General features: G+C 40.5%; 2 protein-coding genes across 4 annotated transcripts in view; one reads left to right on the top strand and one right to left on the bottom strand.

Moving 5' to 3' along the window:
* The window catches only part of MMUT (methylmalonyl-CoA mutase), a 33579-nt gene extending 29872 nt beyond the window's left edge, over window positions 1-3707 (bottom strand). Inside the window, exons 1-2 of one of the 3 annotated variants that reach the window (XM_004590429.3) lie at window positions 3588-3707; window positions 329-749 (exon numbers count right to left, since the gene is read on the bottom strand). In XM_004590429.3, the coding sequence (XP_004590486.2) occupies window positions 329-713 (385 nt within the window). In that variant the 5' untranslated portion in view covers window positions 714-749; window positions 3588-3707. Of the gene's footprint in view, window positions 1-328; window positions 750-3522 lie in introns of all 3 variants that reach the window. The other 2 variants (XM_058662249.1, XM_058662247.1) reach the window with 2 other exon arrangements.
* A 1747-nt stretch (window positions 3708-5454) lies between these two features.
* On the top strand, window positions 5455-19629 carry CENPQ (centromere protein Q). The gene is made up of 8 exons (XM_058671957.1): window positions 5455-5558; window positions 6302-6353; window positions 7548-7659; window positions 8227-8295; window positions 11089-11218; window positions 18072-18182; window positions 18330-18407; window positions 19347-19629. Exons 1-8 carry the CDS (start codon window positions 5460-5462, stop codon window positions 19476-19478), a joined length of 783 nt encoding a protein of 260 aa, XP_058527940.1. The 5' UTR covers window positions 5455-5459; the 3' UTR covers window positions 19479-19629.
* Window positions 19630-19954: the final 325 nt, after the last annotated feature.

Below are 19954 nucleotides of genomic sequence, written 5' to 3'. Positions count from 1 at the left end.
ACTTTACAAGAAATAAATACTCTCCCCTGCAATTTTTATCCTAATGCCCCGTCTCTTTGTTCCCATACAACTTCACTTCACCTAAGTGTTTTCAAATAGCACGTACATGTTTTTCATGTTCAAGGATTTAGCACTTTATTCTTACTCACTTGTCTATTTGACCAGGGAAGTTAAATAGCATACATTCTTTTTTCCACCAGAGTATGGTCTTTAGCTAGAAAATTAAAAGTATCATCTTAGCAGAAATTAACTAACCTTCCTTGCTTAAAAAAATAAAGAAATGCAGCCTATAAATACAACGTCTCATATTTAAAAAAAAAAATCTCACCCTTAATATTATCCTTATAGAATTTGTTGCTCTCTTCCACTGTGCTAAAGCCAGCATACTGCCGAATAGTCCAAGGCCTAAAGGTATACATGGTGGGATACGGCCCACGTGTGAATGGCTTCACACCAGGAAGCTCTTCAGGTAAGTCCTGAGTATCCCTCCTGGAATATAAGGGCTTTATAGAGATGCCTTCTGGGGTGTGCCATATTAGGTCTTCTGGGTTTTTGCCTTTCAGCTGCTTCTTAGCCAGGGCAGCCCATTCTGGATGAAGTGGTTGTTGCTGATGCAGACATCGTGTCCTTATTAGCTTGGAGCTCGTTGACTCTTTTATCCCCTTCAGGCAATGGGGGGAAAGTGAAAACAGCTGAGTCTTAGCCCTCAGCATGCTGGAGCAAAACACTCAACAGCAATCAGATCTGACCTAGAAGAGAAACAAAATATATATATGCAGCAAAGATAGGGCCTATTGACAAGACGGCTAAAAAGAAAGCACAGGGTGTATCAGTCTGATTTCACCTGTTCCTCCTTCTGTTCCCTGTGATTGATACTACCTGCTTCCACGGCCCTTTTCCACACTCAGGGTCTTTGTTTCAGCCCATTTTCTGTCCTACCCTCTTAGCTGGCCTTGCTGACCATAACTTTCACCTGCTCTAATCAATTCCACACTAAGACAACATTTTCACAAAATGTTTCAGAGGCTCTGTGTCATTTAGAGGACATAGTATAGCATCGAATTATTTTTTTTCATGCGAAACATTTTTATTTAACATCTACTTTGTGACAGATAGTGTTTGGTGATAGGGAACAACCTGGGGAAAAAACAGACAGGAAGTTCCAGGACCTTGTCTCCACCCACACCCTGGACTCACTTCTGCCTTGGTGCTCCAAATGTTTCGTGTTCAAAGAACACCAGATTATTTGTTTTCTGCAAAAGCCAAGTTCTATGAACCTGTTCCTGCTGTTATGCTTGTTCAGAATCTTGTTTGGCTAATTGAGGTAAGCCACTGACTCCAATATGCAAGGTTCCTGTGTGCCGAGCTCAGAAGACGCTAAGGACTTCTCAGAGAGCAGTAATTTTAATCCTCACAACACCAGCAAGAAGTAGGAACCAATATCATTTCCATTTGACAGATCATCAAGCTGAGGCACAGAAAAAGCAGCCGTTGAATCAAGACAACTGCATTTCCAGCCCATGCATTTATTTAATAGGTTCACAAACTGTCCATGAACCCCTTAGGCTGGACTAATCAGATTCTGCATTGACCCAATTCCCCATCACTCTAAACTGTTCCAACATTATGACTAATTCCCAGTAGACAGCACACAAAATTCACAAAGTGACTGGGTCCAATTTCAACATTTCATAGATTTTTAGAAATCAAGATTCAAAAACAAAGGGCTTAATCAAAATTCCACATAACATTGAACCATTCACCTGAATTACAAAATGCTTGTCAGAATTACAGTCTCAACATAGTGCCTATTATTTTAACAGGTTTGAGATGTATACTTTCTTAATATATTCACCACACATTATAATGGATAAGACAACAACTAAAGTAACTATAAAATCACATTTTCCATGCAATGTATCAACTATCAAGTTAATGGAACTTAAGTTAACACTTCTTTTCAAGTCATAAATAAGATACACAAATCATCCCTGGTGTGGTGGCCTAATGACTAAAGTCCTGGCCTTGAATGTGCCAGGATCCCATATGGGTGCCGGTTTGTATCCCAGCAGCCCTGCTTCCCATCCAGCTCCCTGCCTGTGGCCTGGGAAGGCAGCAGAGGACAGCCCAAAGCCTTGGGTCCCGGCACCCGCACGGGAGACCCAGAAGCTGCTGGCTCCGGATTGATTCACCTCCCGCCATTGTGACCACCTGGAGAGTGAAGCGGCAGACGGAAGCTCTGTCTCTCCTCTCTGTATATCTGCCTTTCCAATAAAAAATAAATAAATCTTTTTTTAAATGTAAATTGTCATCATATATTAAAAAGTCTTAGAAATGTCTCAACCATTCCACTGAGAAATACCACACCAGGGGAAAGTTGCTATAATAATACATAAAATCAATGTTTCCTGTAGTTTTCATAAAGTGAAAACTACATCATGTAAGTGAGTTATAGTCTATACAAGTGATAATTTTTAAGGACTTACTAAACTATATTTAGGGAATAATATCTGAAATCATAAGATTAATCATGTTTGGTACTAGTACAAAGGAAGCAAGCAGCAAGCTCTGAGGGCTGGCATTGTAGCATTGGGAGTTAAGCTGCCAGCGCCAGTTCAAGCCCTGGCTGTTCCACTTCCAATCCAGATCTCTGCTAATGCACCTGGGAAAGCAATGGAGATTGAGCGGGCCCCTGCACCCGTGTGGGAGACCTGGAAGCAGCTCCTGGCTCCTGGCTTTGGCTTTGGCCGCAATTTGGGGAGTGAACCAAAAGATGGAAGACCTCTCTCCCTCTTTCTTTCAGGAACGGTGCCTTTCAAATAAGTAAAATTTTACTGAGAATATTCATAGAACTTTCTGAAACCCTAGCAAATGCTAGCAAAGTGCCTTAACAATGATTTCTTGACAAGTGCATGGCAAATTGGCAGCGCCTGTAAAAAATTGTTTAGGTAAGAAGGGAACTGCTCTTGGTGACAATAAACACTCAAAATTGTCTCGGAAGATCCACCGAGAGAGAGGTTGAGAATTCAGAACAATGTGCAAGGAGAACACAAGCTACCGATGACCAGGGTTTCCTATAGCGCAATAAAACCCATTGGCGATCTCCAAAACGCATCTGTCAAGGGCTTCGTGATTTAAAAAAAAAAAAAAAATCGCCCTCTTTCTAGGTAAAACTGAGTACTCGTTAGTGACTGCCACTTCTCCGTGACCTGAGGCTTTTCGTTCCCATTCCATGTTTCTCACCCCACCGACACTCCAAGTCACGGTCAGTGTCGTCACCTCTTACAAAACCTCACAATAACCCGAACACACCACAGGGCCGTCGCAGCGAGCGTGCCGAGTCTCCCTCGGCCCCTCGGCACTCTCTGGGGGCGCAAAGATAGATAACCCCTTTCTTCCAGACAGTCCACATGCATTTTCAAGAGCGTCAATAAAAACAATGACCGAGGCGAGGAGCTCAGTCCAAGAGGGGGATCCTGTCACAGCAGAGTTAGACAAAGTCAGTAAAGGACAGAGGCTCACAGGAGACCAGAGGTGACGGGAGCCACAAGCGTGCAGAGATCCGAAAAGCGCACAGAACTACTCACTGTCCAGCCTCCCTCTACCTCCACTGCAGCCGCAGCTGCTTCAATCGGCCTCAGCCGCCAGGAACGGACTCACTCCGCCTGACCTCTTATCCCTGCACTGCGCAAGCGTGACAGGGGGCGTAACCCGACACCGCCCTCCTTCCAGCCAATCGAATCGCGCCCTCGCTGGCGCGTTTCGATGACTTTACATAGGCCTGGAAGCCGCCTCTTGCTATGGGCTTTTCCGCTATGTGCGGTCCACATCCGGTTCTGCAGAGTTTTGAGTGTTTGGGCGCGAACTGAGTGACAGGTCTGAGAGGCGTCGGTGTAGGCGGTAAGTGGCAGCAGGCGCTCATCGCCTGGCGGGATCGAGTCCTTGGAAGCTGAGGAGAAACGTCTGCTGCTCTACCAGGTCGGCCCTTAGGAGCCGCGAGGGGCGACGGCAGCCCCGGTGGCCCTGCCCGGCAGCCCGCGGTGCGTGAGCTCGGCGCGGAGGTCACGCTCGGCCTCGGTGTCCCCGGAGCTGGAGATGCCCGAGTTCCAGCCGACGGGCGAGGGAGCAGCTCCTGTCTCCCCGCAGTGACCCTACCCGGACCCAGCGCCGACCAGCTCAGCCTTCCTTGGAACTCTGCTCTCCTCCTTTCCTAAAGAGCCTCGCTGGAATTTTCTTGGACCTGAACACACACCACAGTCTTTCCAATTGTCTTGTCACCCAACCCTGGCTGTTTCCTCTTGAATGTTTTCTCTTCCTTCTGACATAATAGGGCAAAATATGATCCTAGCAATTTTTCTCTGGATACTGCATGTTCTCAGGCATATCACACACACAAGCCAAATCTGAAAGACGGATTCACTCCTTCCCACTTCGTTTTTCAATCTTATTGAAAAAAGAAAGGGGGGGGGGGGCTTGATGCTTGTAAGATATAAAGAAAGAGATTCATCTGAAGTACATCCTGTGTGTCTCTAGCCCTACAAATTACCGGTATGATTTTGCTATGTTGGTGTAATTAATTCCAGAGGTCTAGTGGCAGGATGGTCACTGATTTATCTGCATAGGAGGCTTTAGATACAAACGAGAAGTAGCATGCCCGTATATGTGTATACATGCTACTTATCTGCTGCCCCTAACTTCTAACTTACATTCCTTATGGCCTAATACAAACATAAGTGACTTTTCCTCAGTGCCTTTTGTCAGAAATGAACTTGGTAATAAAGGATCATTAGAAAGAGAACAGGAGTTACTCTCACTTCTGTTGTTGACATAACCATCCGCACTCTCATGTCAGTGTTTCCAGTTGTTGGAATACCAGATTCCATTTGAAATACCAAATTCCGTCTGTTGGAGGGCAGAGTAGATCGATATCGCTTTAGCACAGAGTGAATCACAACAGACTGTAACATGGATTACCACAACATAGATCAACAGTGTAATCCTAGAAAGAGTCTCCTTTTGTTGTTGGCCTAAATTGAGTAAATGCTAAGTCTGTTACTTAATGTGACACCTGCGTATTACTCTGAACTGGCATTACACATACCACATTATATTTCCATTTTGTTGTATTTAACCATGGAGATATTATATGATGAGTGTAAAGAGTTAAAAGCTTCTCTAAAGCCATACAAATGAAAGCAATTTCAAGAGATAATATTTAATTTGATGATTTAGTTAGGTATCTTCTTTCTGATGAAAACCAACGTTAGTTCCATTAAAATGCATTTAAAATTTTAAAAGCCCAATATACAGTTGCCAAAATTTTATTTACTATTTTGTTTATAAAAGAGCTTTTGAAAATATCATAGTTAATCTTTTAAGCAAAGCATTGTGTAAGGCAATACCTTCTGTGTGCTTTTCATCTGCACAGGTTTTTGAAGTGCTGTTCTATTTAGATCAAGATGCTTGGAAAATCAAGTGTGTCCAGGAAGACTCAACAGGGAAAGAGAAATCCAAAAAGAAAACTTGATGATGAGGAAACAAAGCTGCCGGAGAAAGAGGTAATGAACGTGTCAAATTAACCATTCAGAACTGATGGAAATATCAGCTGTTCTTTTAAACAGGAGTATGTGAAGACTATGGGTCATTTTTACTACAAATTGTAATTAATATTGTCTGGGAGCTTTTGCAACATGATTCATAAAGTTCTGAGATGAAATTGTTTACTTAAATTTCTACGAAAGTGTTTTCTGTAATATTTTTTGGAGATAAAAGACATTGCTAATAAGCTTAAATAGGACTTTAGAAATAAAGTATACAAATTCATATAGCATTCAGATGTTAAAGGACAATAAAAACTGTCAGTTGATGAAGGGGATTTTTTAATTACAAAGCGAAAAAAAAATAAGGAAGAAGTACTTTGGAAGGAATTAGTTCCTTCCTACCATAATCTTGATCTTGTTTATAATAATAAGAAAAAGAAATGATTTGATTCTTTGGGAGGGGCTGGGTCTTACGCTGTTCCTTGGGCTATGCTTCTCTTTGTTTTGCAAGTAATGTATTGAATGTTTTCACAAGCAAATTGTGTGATGATATCTTTAAAACGTTTTTGACCAAATATAAAATTCCGTCTGTCTCCCACCATGGATAGACTCACTACCTGTATGTGTGTCTTCCTTCTGTGCAAGGAGCAGTGTATCTTTATTTTCTCAGAAAGTGTGATTAGTCTTAGATAAATGAGACCATTCTGTAACAAAAAACTTTTCATTCAAAACTTTACTCTCTGTATACTTGTGTCTTTTAGGTTAAAAAAGCAGTGAAAAGCAAAAATCACACAGAGCACCTGTCTCCTGGAGGTACTTACTCTATCTGCTTAACCTGTGAGCTTCTCAAGCTAGTGTATACTTAATGAAAAAATTCTCAATGTCTTGTGTGTGAATCCTGCAAAAGCAAAAGGCAGTAAGAAACAGCTGCATTTACATTTTTGCAAAAATAGGTAATGTTACTTATTTATTTTGGTCACCTGGGATTTACTAAACATCCCTAGTGAAATATTATTAATGCTTCTTTTCCACTAAGCTGATACGAACTGGCTTGGAGTGAATACCTTTGGTGTAGGTAGACATGTTTTCTTAAGTATCACTTTATTTTTTTTTTTTAAGATTTATTTATTTTTATTGCAAAGTCAGATATATAGAGAGGGGAGGAGAGACAGAGAGAAATATCTTCCGTCCAATGATTCACTCCCCAAGTGACTGCAGCGGCCTGAAGCTGTTCCTGGTCTCCCATGCAGGTGCTGGGTCCCAAGACTTTGGGCCGTCCTCGACTGCTTTCCCAGGCCACAGGCAGAGAGCTGGATAGAAAGCAGGGCTGCTGGGATACAAACCGGCGCCCATATGGGATCCCGGTGCATTCAAGGCAAAGATTTTAGCTGCTAGGCCACCGCGCTGGACCCTTAAATATCACTATTCCATGGAAGTATTTCCTACCTTTCCTCACTCTGGATAGGGTTCTTGCTTTATACTTATGTAATGAACAGTGCTTTTTCTTTTGTCCTGTTTTACACATCTGTATTTTGTTTAGTGTTCTTCCTCACTAAAGCTATTTTTTTCTGCATTTCCCTTGTTTGTCTTTTAGGTATCATTAGCACTGACCAGTGCGGTTTCATTAAACTGCTTTGTTATGGTTGTTACCTTACTACATGACAGAAAAAATTTTCTAGTCTTCCCAGTGGAACTTTTAAGGAATTCATTTTTGAGAGCCAAATGTCTAGTAATTATAGCTTGATTCTTCATTTTAAATTATATGCTTTGAGTTTGTATTTTTATGTCAGTATATAGTGTACATTTAACACAATAGCAAGTTCATATTCATCATCTGACATGTTTTGGCTGTGTATAAAAGATTAGTTAAACAGCTTATACTGCTTCCTGGAGTTTGATCCTCCTATTTCCATAAACTTTTTAAATTTAATAAATCACGTTTTAAATAAAAGCGTGTAACCTTTAACCTTCTGGATTGATCACAGTCTCTTTTATAACCACTTACAGGGCAAGCAAATCTAAAACGGGTAAAAATAAGTGTCAACAAGAGACGAACTTGGCAGCCTCTTTCAAGTAACACCAGGGAGCATTTGCAGACTGTGATGGAATCAGTAATAATGTGAGTATAAACTCTTTCCACTTTACTCTTGGTTCCTACATATATGTTTGCCATAAACATCTTTCTAAAGATTACTGTATAGAGAAAATAGAGCAATTTCCTGCATTAAAAGATGCATTCCTAGTGTTGTGATAGCATTAGCCATCGGTTAAAAAAAAAGTTTTAATGGATTCTAAAAACTTGGGATCCCATTAGTAAAACAGAAATCAAGTCTAGATGGCCTGATATGTCCAAACATTTTCACTTATTCTCTCTGTAGAATTGAATAAGCAGTTGAGTTCAAAGTGACACTTCCTGTAGCTCCTCTGTCCTAGCAGGAATGCCAAGCAAGTGAAGCACTGTTTGGCTGTACTTGTCAGGAGAGGCGAGCGGAGAAGTTAATCATTACTGTACAGTAAAATAACAAAAGGAGAACTTCGTTGTACATTTGTGTGAAAGAAGAGAAAAAGTGACTGACCTTGCCTTGCTTGTGAGGAAGGCACATCTTGAAAAACCAGAGGAAAAAAAATACAGATTGTAAAATACAGATTGTATTTTAAATTAATATTGAGTCAATTTTTTTTCTAGAGCAATTTTGAGTAAAAGCATTAAAGACAAAGAGCAAATCCAATATCATCTCAACTTTCTGAAGAAAAGGTAATATAGTTATGAAATCTGGAAACAGGTAAAACTTCATTCTGCTCAAACAGACATTGATGAAATATAAAATGTTTTATCATGAACAATTTGGAAATATTTATTCTTTCATACCTAAACTGCTGTTGTACATTTTTCTGGAATAAATTTTAGAGATGGTTACAGAAATACATGCATATACCGTGTTTATATTTGAAAGATATTTTCTCAACTACTTTAAATTTTCATTTTTCATTACTTTTATCTAGCTGGTGTTTTTGCAGTTGCTGCTTTTTCCTTCTTAGTCTGTTATTTGCAAACAAGCAACATTTCTTTTCTTTTTTTTTTTTTTTAAAAGATTTATTCATTTTATTACAGCCAGATATACACAGAGGAGGAGAGACAGAGAGGAAGATCCTCCGCCTGATGATTCACTCCCCAAGTGAGCTGCAACGGGCCGATGCGCGCCGATCCGAAGCCAGGAACCAGGAACCTCCTCCAGGTCTCCCATGCGGGTGCAGTGTCCCAATGCATTGGGCCTTCCTCTACTGCTTTCCCAGGCCACAAGCAGGGAGCTGGATGGGAAGTGGAGCTGCCGGGATTAGAACCGGGGCCCATATGGGATCCTGGGGCGTCCAAGGCGAGGACTTTAGCCGTTAGGCCACGCCGCTGGGCCCAATATTTATTTTCTAAACTGTCACGGCTTTTTGTCTTGTGGCACATCAATAATAGAGGTTTCAAAGTATTTTTTTTTTAAATTTTTATTAAATTGTAAAGAATAGATCAGGTACAACTCTAAGAATATAATTACTTTCCACTCCTCCCACTTCTTTCTCTCCCATTGTCAAGTATACTTTCGAGAGAAAAGTATGTATTTATTTGAAAGTGAGTATTACATAGACAGGGCGTGTCTATCATCTGGTTCACTCCCTGAAGCCAGGGCTGGACTGGCCACAGCCAGGAGCCTGTGTGCCAAAAGACGGTGCTCAGTGTTAGCCAGCACATCTCAGGTCTCCCACCTGGCCCTGTACGTTTGTCTGACCCAGGCGGGGCCTCTGGTCGCAGCCAGCTTATTTATCTTCAAGTGCAGTGGCCCAGTCTGTGGAAGTCCCCCGGAAGTTAGTCCTCACCTGTAATATACTCCTTCAGCAGTACCCTCTGCCACACATCCCAAAGCCCCCTTCTCTGGGTAATCCACAGTCCCCACACCCCGAATGCACATGGGTCCCTGAGCCTGGTCTCTTTCCCGAATATCTTGAAAAAAAAAAAAAAAAAAAAGAAAAGAGTATACAACTATGCTGACATACTCGAATCGTTAATACACGAAGTTGACATTAATCGGACCCAAAACGCCCACCAGCTTCTGGCTGCTTTTCTCCCAGAGCAGTGTAACACTCGCTGAGGGACAAGCAACCTAAGCAGTTGCCTACAGCTGCGGACTGTCTTGAATATAACTTACCAATATTATGTTTTGAAGGATTTTGATAATGCTTTAGAACAAAATTTCTGTCGTAGCATTTTATATACCTTAAACTTTATGAAACTTGGTTTTCTTTGATATTATGTCAAGTAACTAATGAAAATTCTTTTATTGGTTGTATTTTTTTAAAAGACAATTTCTTTATTTTTATGTCAAAGACAGGTTTACAGAGAAGGAGAGACAGAAGAGACCTTCCTAAATGGCACAGTGGCCATTGCTAAGGCAGTCTGAAGTCAGGAGTTTTCTTTAGGTTTTCCATGTGCAGGGACTTAAGGTACAGGGGCCCTTAGGCCCAAACCATCCTCCGCTGCTTTCCCAGTCCGTAAGCAGGGATTGGGATTGGAAGTAGACCAACCAGGATATGAACCAGTGGCCATATGGGATGCTCACACTGTAAGCAGAGGATTAGCCTACTATGCCACACCAGACCTTGCATTCTTTTAAATGAGATTCGAAATTCAGAGTCCATAATTAAGACTTTATTACTCAACAATGCATAATACATTATAGATTTATATACTATAGCATTTAAGAATTATATTTGGGGGCTCGGCAGCGTGGCCTAGTGGCTAAGGTCCTTGCCTTGATCCCATATGGCTGCTGGTTCTAATCCCGGCAGCTCCACTTCCTCTCTATCTCTCCTCCTCTCAGTATATCTGACTTTGTAATAAAAATGAAATAAATCTTTAAAAAAAAAGAAAAGAATTATATTTGGATGATATAAGACATTTAAATTTTAAAACATATACAAATAAATTATTAAATAGGAAATTGTTAGTAAAACAGCCTCAGTGCCCTGTGGTTTTAAATATGTGTGAATAAATTGAATATTTAACTGATGATCTATTAAAAAATCAGACTGTTAACAGTTATCAGTCTTAGAAAAAAATAATGTAACCCTTAGAAATAATGACAACTTATTAGAAAACTTAGAAAAAGAATACTAATGAAACTCAAAGAATAATCATGTTTAAGAGCTGGTATTGCAGTGCAGTGGCTTAAGCCACCATTTGCATTGTTGGTGTCCTGTATCAGTACTAGTTCAGATCATGGGCCGCTCCCTGCTGATGCTCCTAGAAAGATGACCCCATGTATTTAGGCCCCTGTCAGCAGCATAAGAGACCCACATGGACTCCTGGGCTCCTAGCCTGTCCCATGCCCAGCCATGTGGCCATTTGCAAAGTGGACCAGCAGATAAAAGATGTGGCCATTTGCAAAGTGGACCAGCAGATAAAAGATGTCTTTCTCTCTCTCTCTCTCTCTCTCTCCTCTCTCATTCTGCCTGTAAAATAAGTAAATAAATATTTTTTTGAAATGATGTCTATATTCTCAAGGTTGCTACACCTGTATGAAACTCTCAAAGCCCCTTCCAAAAAGCTGAAAGATCTCACCAATGTGCCGGATCTGTTGAGAATGGAAAGAGCACGGGAAAAAGTGAATGAGGAAGGTCTGACATCACTACAGGTATGACTTCAAGAAAGAACCTATAATGACAGGGTTTAGGGAAAGGGGAAGACATTATAGTGCCTTTAAAATTAACAGAGTAGTCTTTCCAGTAATGAATACTAATGCTTGGGCAAAATTTTTCATTGTATTTTGTTGTTGTTTAATCATAGTCAAAACTGTAGCTGATTTTTATAACTATAAAACTGAAGTATTCCTAATATTTGTTGTTAAATAGTAGTCGGAGTTGTTTCACCAGGCTCATTACTTTTAATTGTGTTAATACTTTTAAGTAACAGAGTATAGGAACTGCTCACCAAATCTGTGAAATTTCAAAACATCTATTACATATGACAAAAAAAAATACTCACCTATGTCATTATGATAGCTAATGAATAGTGTGTGCCTTTAACCGTTGCACTGTATCGTTACATCCAATAGTTACCACAGAGGCTTGAAGGGTGTAGCCTAAATAATACTTATTTTACAAATTGGGTAAAAAGAGTGCAGAAATTTATAACTGAGCTTTTCAAACTGCTTAAAGGTAAGATGTATACCTTGTCATGATTTTTTAGCTTTGATATTTTTCATCCTAACAGAAAATAACATTCACTGTCATAAATAATCCCCAGCATTTAATTAGTAGATATCTAAACAACATTAAGAAATTACCAAATAATTATTAAGACTAAAAAAAGAGAAGGGCCCAGGGCCTGGCGGCGTGGCCTAGCGGCTGGGGTCCTCACCTTGGAAGCCCCAGGATCCCATGTGGGCGCCGGTTCTGATCCCGGCAGCTCCACTTCCCGTCCAGCTCCCTGCTTGTGGCCTGGGAGGGCAGTTGAGGATGGCCCAATGCATTGGGACCCTGCACCAGTGTGGGAGACCCGGAAGAGGTTCCAGGTTCCTGGCTTCGGATCGGCGTGCACCGGCCCGTTGCAGCTCACTTGGGGAGTGAATCATCAGGCGGAGGATCTTCCTGTCTGTCTCTCCTCCTCTGTATATATCTGGCTGTAATAAAATGAATAAATCTTTAAAAAAAAAAAAAAAAGAGAAGGGCCCAGCACATTAGCCTAGCACGTAAGTCCTCGCCTTGAACGTGCGAGGACCCCTTATGGGTGCCGGTTCTAATCCTGGCAGCCCCACTTCCCATCCAGCTCCCTGCTTGTGGCCTGAGAAAGCAGTTTTAAGAAGGCCCAAAGTCTTGGGACCCTGAATCTGCGAGGGAGACCTGAAACAGATTCCTAGCTCCAGGCTTCACATCAGTGCAGCTCTGACTGTTGTGGTCAGTTGAGGAATGAATCATCGGATGGAAGATCTTCCTCTCTGTCTCTCCTCCTTTCTGTACATCTGACTTCGCAATAAAACAAATAAACAAAAAAATATTTAGAAAAAAAAAAGAAAAAAGATAAAGAAAATCATGGGCCTGGTGCTGAAGTCCTTGCCTTGCACGCACCAGTATCCCTTATGGGTGCTACTTCATGTCTTGGTGGCCCACTTCCCATCCAGCTCCCTGCTTGTGGTCTAGGGAAGCAGTCGAGGATGGCCCAAAGCCTTTGGACCCTGCACCTGTGTGGGAGAACCGGAAGAGCTCCTGACTCCTGGCTCCTGATAGGCTTAATTCTGGCCATTGTGGCCACTTGGGGAGTGAACCAGCAAATGGAAGATCTTTCCTCTTTGTCTCGCCTCCTCTCTATATGTCTGACTTCCCAATAAAAATAAATAAATCTTGAGGAGAATCAAGATGGTGGAATAGGGTAAGGACACATTTAAACGGACGGAAAAACATTTAATCAGGGTGAAGCAGAGAGGACATATTTCAGGAAATAGGAAAGGACAGAACAACAGCAGAGGGTACCTGGAGACTGACAGACACAGGAAAGCAGCGGACACAACGGTGTGGTGTGGCAGTGACTGATACTCCACCACTACGATCTGAACTCCACCAGCAACCAGGTGGGAAGAGACTTTCACTGGGAGCTCGGGTGATGAACCCAGACAAAGAACTGTCCATCCTGCTGGTCCGTTTGATTTGACCAGAAACAGAGACAGAGCAGCAGATCTCAGATGGGCAGTGCGAGAACAGAGTGGATTCCATAGCCCAGTCAGTCCCCTAGAGCTGAATTGGGCACCATTTTGTGTAAGAGGGAAAGGACAAGGGAAGGGACTGAGCATGCACTGAGCTGGGAGTGAGCTCATTTCTGACTCAGTGAACTGCAACGACGTAGCATTCTATGGGTTCCACCCAAGACAGGTCTGGGTAGCCCTCGGATCTGACGGCCAGCAGATCAGGAACTGTAGTGGTTGTATGACAGGCGCCATTTTGGGCACTGTGGCAATAGCTTTGGGACAGCAGCGGACAACAGTGAACTGTGCATGTGCTGAGCTCGTGAGAACTCGCTGAGGTCAGTGAATTGCACTGGTCCCGCAGGAAAATAATACCAACTGTGGCATTGTATGGGTCAAAATAGGTCCGTGTGGCACCCAGACCAAATGTCCAACAGGTTCCGACAAGATCAGCACCACCAACAACCTAATTATAGAGGACACCTGGTGTCTCTCTAATCCTGGGACCTGCTCCATCTGGAATTGGGAAAAAGGTTGCAGAGACAACAGTGCAGCCTCAGCACGGTATCACAGGAGGTGGAGAGTGGTGAGCCAAGAGCTGGGGCTGTGGAGACATGGTGGAAATCTGACGTAAGAACCCAGACCTGGAACTCGCTGGTGGTTGTGGCACAAGTGGCTGCAAGGAAAAAGTTGTGTACCAACCGCAATAAGTAAAATCGCATTGTAGACCTGTGGGGGACAAAGCTTAGAAACCTGCCCCAAGGAATTCAAGACTCTGCTAACCAGAAGTGCAATGACCAAGAGCAAAAGAAGAGACAAAAGCACAATGAATATTACTGAAGACTCCCCTGCAAAGGAGCAAAACCCTATGCCAACCTCAGAGTTAACTGAGGAAGACATCGAGAAAATGGGGCACACAGAATCCATAAGACTCATTTTAAAGATTCTGATCAACAATGAGAAGCTCCTGCAAGAGTTCAAAGAATTTAAGGAAGCAATAAAGCAAATCAAGGCTGGTATATCAGAAATTAAGAACACAGTAGAGCAAATTAAAAGTACAGTGGAGAGTCTCCAAAATAGAATGAAGCAAGCAGAAGAAAGAATCTCAGAATTGGAAGATATTTCCTGTCATCAGGGGGAAGCAAACCAAAAGCTGGAAGCAGAGCTGGATCAGGCCAAAAAAAGTATTGAAGAATTGAAAGACACTATTAAGAGGCCAAATATAAGAGTTATGGGAGTCCCAGAAGGTGCAGAAAGAGAAGCTGAGTTTGCAAATGTATTGAATGAAATAATAAAGGAAAATTTCCCTAATCTGGAGAAAGAATTGGGAAACAAAATCCAGGAGGGGCACAGAACTCCCAACAGGCTTGATCCAAAGTGATCTTCACCACGACCCATGATAACCAAGCTCTCTTCAATTGAACATAAGGAAAAGATCCTTAAATGTGCATGTGAAAAAAATCAATTGACATATAAAGGAATGCCAATTAAGCTCACACGAGATCTCTCACAAGAAACTCCCAACAGGCAAGAAGAGAATGGAGTGACATATTCTAGATTCTAAAAGAAAAAAAATTGTCGGCCTAGGATAACATATCCAGCAAAGCTTTCTTTTGTCTTTGAAAATGAAATAAAATTCTTCCACAGTAAAGAAAAGCTAAAAGAATTTGCCTCTTCCAAACTTGCGCTACAAATGATACTTAAACATGTTCTCTTGGCAGAGAAGAGGAATAGCACCTACCAAAACCAAGGGCAAAGGTGAAGAACATCCCAGTAAAATGACAACAGAAGACTAAACCAAGGAACAACCCATTCCTAAAATGACAGGACCAAAGTAACATCCATGTATATTAAACTCTGAATGTAAATGGCTTAAGCTCAATCAAACCTCATAGATTAGTACACTGGATTAAAAAACAAAACCCATCTGTTTATTGTCTGCAGGAGACACACTTCAACAAAGATCAGCGGAAACTATATCACATGGGTTTTGTTGTTTTCTGTTGGTTTCATCTCTTCAAAACACTTCCTTCTGATTAAATCATTCAGTGACTCGTAGATCATGCAGTGGCATCATTTTCTACAAGAATGTTCTTGATTTTCATTTCTTCAGCTACACATTAGTCATTTAATAGCATGTTATTTAACTTCTTTGTGTTGTTAATTTCTTTTTTCTCCCGGATGTTGATTTTGTTTTGTGGCTCTTCATTTAAGGGGATGTATAGTAGCTGTGTAATGGAGACTGTCATAACTAGTAGCATGTCATTTAACTTCAGGGCATTGTAAATTTCTATTTTTCTTTCTATTGTTGATTTTGTATCATGACTTTTCATTTAAGGGGATGTACAGTAGCTGTGTAATGGAGACTGTCATATCTAGTAACGTCATTTAACTTGATGGCATTTTAAATTTCTATTTTTCTTTCTATTGTTAAAATAAATAAATAAATAAATAAATCTTTAAAAGAAAAAAAAAATAGGCCCTATGTATCCCTTACACTATTTGAAGTAGTTTGTAGATGTGGTACTTAAATATTTGCTAAGAATTCAGTAAATTTCAGGTAGTTGTAGTTTATAGAAGAAATACATCAGCAAGAATTTTTCGTAATTCAAAATTCACAAATTATGTACTTCAGTTCTTCCATGGGATTGAAAATAAAATTGAGGAAACAAGTATCTAGAAAACAAATCTACATATATTGTCAGTTAATGGGGATGTTTTTAAGAGGAATTGAGGGATCCGATGCAATGGCTCAGTTGGTAAATTCTTGCCTTGTATGTACCGGAATCCCACTTGGGCATCAGTTCATGTTCTGGCTGCTCTGTTTCCCATCCAGCTCCCTTCTTGTAGCCTGGAAAACAGTAGAGCATGGCTCAAACCCTTGGGACCCCTCACCTGCATGGTAGACCCAGAAGAAGCTCCTGGCTCCTGGCTCTAAATCTGATCTGCTTTTGCAATTAAGATAAATAAATCTTTAAAACAAACAAAAAAGAGGAATGAAGGAAAAACACGTATAAAAGATTTTGGCAAAAGATAAAACATGCAAGAAGTAGCATTACTAAAGGAAGATAACTAAAGCAATGCTTCCAAGTCAATCTTTTAAATTACATTGAAGACAATACTTCTTAATGTACTTAACTCATTATTAGTGCTATTATTCGTTACCTTGTTTAGCTTGTTGAACTATGACCCCTGATATAGTATCTCTATCAGGGAACCCATGAGTGTGACTTCAATGGAAGACTTTCTGGATGAGATTTCCTTGGATTATTATGTATGAGTGCTAAGCCCAGTAACAAGTGTTTTTATAAGAGGCAAGAGAAGGCATAGGAAGTAGAGAGAAGCCCTGTGATGACAAAGGCAGATACTGGGCGGGAGGATGCAATCAGATGCTATGAGAGACCAGAAACATTCTGCTCTGTGATCTTCAGAGGGCTCAAAGGCCTGCCAACAACGTTGATTTAGGACTTCTGCCCTCCAGAACTGTGACAGCAATTTTGTTGTTTTAAACCGATTTAGGGACATATTGTTACGGTAACCACGGGAAACTAATAGATATGGTTACTTTATGTTAGCACCCTTTAGATGCAATGACCAATTCACAGAATACATAGGGGAAAATGTCACCAAGAAATGCATTCTACAAAATTCAGTTTGTGAGCAAGTCCGCAAAGCACAATATCCAATCCCCTCAAAAAATAAATTGTAACAAGCAGCAGATAACAGTTGTGGCCATTAAATGAAGAGACTTAAAACTGGACAAATGAAAATTATATCAACTCAAAAAAATTCACCTTTAAGATAAACAATAGGGTAAAGAGATTCCAACAGAATGAGAAAAAAAGACCTGTAAGCTATTTAGAAACAAAGGATTAATATACAAAATACATTAACTCAGAAAGCCCAAAAACAAGATAATGACCAGTCCAGTTGAAAAATGGGCAAAGTACTTGAATAAATAGTCCTCAAAAGAATAAATACAAATTGTTTAAAAATTTTTCAACATCAGTAGCCATCAGGGATATGCAAATGAAACCCACAGTGAACTGATCTGTCAAGGAGAGACCTACTCCCCCATGTTTTTAGCCACACTTTCCACAATAGCCAAAATAAGGACTTAACCAAGATGTCAGTCATCAGAGGCATGGCTAAAGAAATTGTGGCATATATGCACAACAGAATGCTGACTGTTCACCTGTTGGCAGAGTGGAATCCTATCATTTGCAACGTTGAGTGAAATAAGCCAAGATTGGAACATAAACACCATATATTCTTCCTTATAAATGGAAATTAATTTTTTTAAAAAAAATCAAGACAGAATGTTTGATTAGTAGAGGATGGAAGGATAAAAGGAATTTAGATTAAAAAATGAAAGGGTAACTGAGGGATTCACAAACAACTGATAAGTTCTTAGCTTGAGAGTTCTCTCTTCTCTACCAACTTCCGTGGTTCTTAGGGAAGGCTGCTATTTGCTGCAGTCAGTCCTCGGGCTGGGCAGTGGTCACTTTGGGCTGTGCAGAATCTCATCCTGGCAGCTGTGGGAAGTGTTTAAGGAAATATTCATGAACATGGGATATATATATATATTTATTTCAAAATTTATGTTTTTTTCCTTGTAATGAATTATATCAGAAAAGCAGCTTGCTACGAAGTCTTTTTCCTAAAAGGAAAACAAAAATAAACTCACAAGATTCTTTCAAAAAGTTCTGTAGTATCCAAGATATATAAAATGCACGTAGATAGTAACATGTTAGGATTTAAAAATACATTGAATTTTTTTAACGTTTTTGTTTGTTTCCATCCAATTCAGGAAGAAATAGATAAAATAGTAGAGAATGCAGAGGTGATGACGGGAAATATTCAGAGCCTCAAGAAAAAAATTCAGATTCTGGCAAATGAAGTGGAAGAAGAGGAGCAGAAGGTAAACCATTTTTAATTGTTAGAAAAGGATATTGCTAACATTTGGGTATAATTTTTAATATCTAAATTTTGCCCAAATCACTTGTGTGCATGAGATGAGAGATACAAACCTTTTGAAATCATCTTTAGCTTTCTTTTTATACTTTAGATGCTTCAAATGGGTGCTAGTGGGGTACTCTCGCTTCCACAACTTCCTCAGGACAGCCTTAAAGCACCTACACTTCAGGTATGTACCCATTTCCCTAGTTAGGCCTGGATAAACACTGTATCCCTAGTTAGGCCTGGAGAAACATACTAGGTTTTCTCACTAGCTGTGTAACATTTGATTACATGCGTATATAATATAATTTGTAAGCTGCTGACACAAATAATTTTTATATTATGGATAATGCAGGGCATACCCTAATACAAATCTGTGTATTTGGTACTCCTGCCTGTAGAATACTTCTGGAAGTGAATTTTGGTGCTTGTATTTACATATATTCCTAACAGTGGCATATAGTTCTTTATAAAACAGCACTGAATTATTTGTCATACGTTCTACAGTGATCATTTTTCTCTCTCTTTAAAAAAATTCCAGTACATAGTATAATATAAATGTTTTTAGCAGTAGAAAGTCTTCATACTTTCTTAAAAAGCATTTCAGAATTTTCCTACCAGTAATCCAGACGAAGGACAGGGAAAGATAGCTTGGCAGAGTGAGTGACCGGGCTGGCACTTTGCTGCTTGTGACACTGGCATCCCCTCTGAGCACCGGCTCGAGAGTAGCTGCTCCACTTCTGATCCAGCCGCACGCTAATGCACCTCCAAAAACAGCAGAGTACGGCCCAGGTGCTTGGGCCTCTCTGCCCATACAGGACACCCAAATGAACCCGCAGCTGCTGGCATAAGCCTGGGCCAGCCCTGGCCGTTGTGGCCATATAAGGAGTGAACCAACAGATGGAGGATGTCCTCTGTCTTTCCCTTTCTTTCTGTAACTCTTTCATATAAATAAATAAACCTTTTAACAAAGGAAGGAAAGAAGGGGCGGGAGGGAGGAAAAAAATGAATGTGAGTTGGTAATTACTGAAGTTGAGTGATACATACTTGAGATTACTGTACCATTCTCTCTAATGTTGATTTTTTAAATAACACAACAAAACTGATTATACTCTCTTATCCACAGAAAGAAATTCTGACATTAATTCCAAACCAGGATGCTCTCTTGAAGGATTTGCATGTTCTTCATCATTCATCCCAGGTGAAGAACATGCTAACATTCATCGAAGAAGCCTATAAGAAACTAGATGCCTCTTAAAAAGAACTTTTTAGTATGGTTCTGTATTTTAGGTTTTTATATTTGAAGTTAGCATATGATCATATTACAGGGATAAAATTTAATATCTACTAATATGCACTTTAAAATTATCCTCCGGGAACAAGTGTTTGTCTTAGTGATAAAGACGGTTGTGCCCGCACTGCAGTGCCTGTGTTCAGCTGCCAGATGCGGTTCCTGGAATTCTTTCTCCAGCGTCCCAGCTGCAGTTTTGGGAAGCACCCTTGAAGACTCAAGTAATCGAGCTCCAGCCCTCTCACAGATGACCAGGATTGTGCTCCAAAGCCCAGAGTTTAACCCAAACCCTTTCCTGACTGTTACAGACATTTGGAGACTCAAGCAATCAAACAATCTTCTCAAATAAATAACATTTTTAAAAATAAATGAAAAATTATAGTTAGCCTCTGTAATTCTAGTAGAGTCCTAGAAAGTGTGTTGTCAGCAATTGCCAATCCTGG

This window comes from Ochotona princeps, chromosome 1 (assembly GCF_030435755.1).
Source record: "Ochotona princeps isolate mOchPri1 chromosome 1, mOchPri1.hap1, whole genome shotgun sequence".
Taxonomy (NCBI): domain Eukaryota; kingdom Metazoa; phylum Chordata; class Mammalia; order Lagomorpha; family Ochotonidae; genus Ochotona; species Ochotona princeps.
The sequence above is the reverse complement of the archived record's forward strand: the minus strand, read 5'-3'. Positions and strand labels throughout refer to the sequence as shown.

What these genes read in the sequence shown, in the direction of transcription:
- CENPQ (XM_058671957.1), top strand. Translation starts at nt 5,460, where the DNA reads ATGCTTGGAAAATCAAGTGTGTCCAGGAAGACTCAACAGGGAAAGAGA. An exon ending in TGGAAGAAGAGGAGCAGAAG is followed by an intron (nt 18,183 to 18,329) that starts GTAAACCATTTT and finishes TTTATACTTTAG; the next exon opens with ATGCTTCAAATGGGTGCTAG. An exon ending in TTAAAGCACCTACACTTCAG is followed by an intron (nt 18,408 to 19,346) that starts GTATGTACCCAT and finishes TCTTATCCACAG; the next exon opens with AAAGAAATTCTGACATTAAT.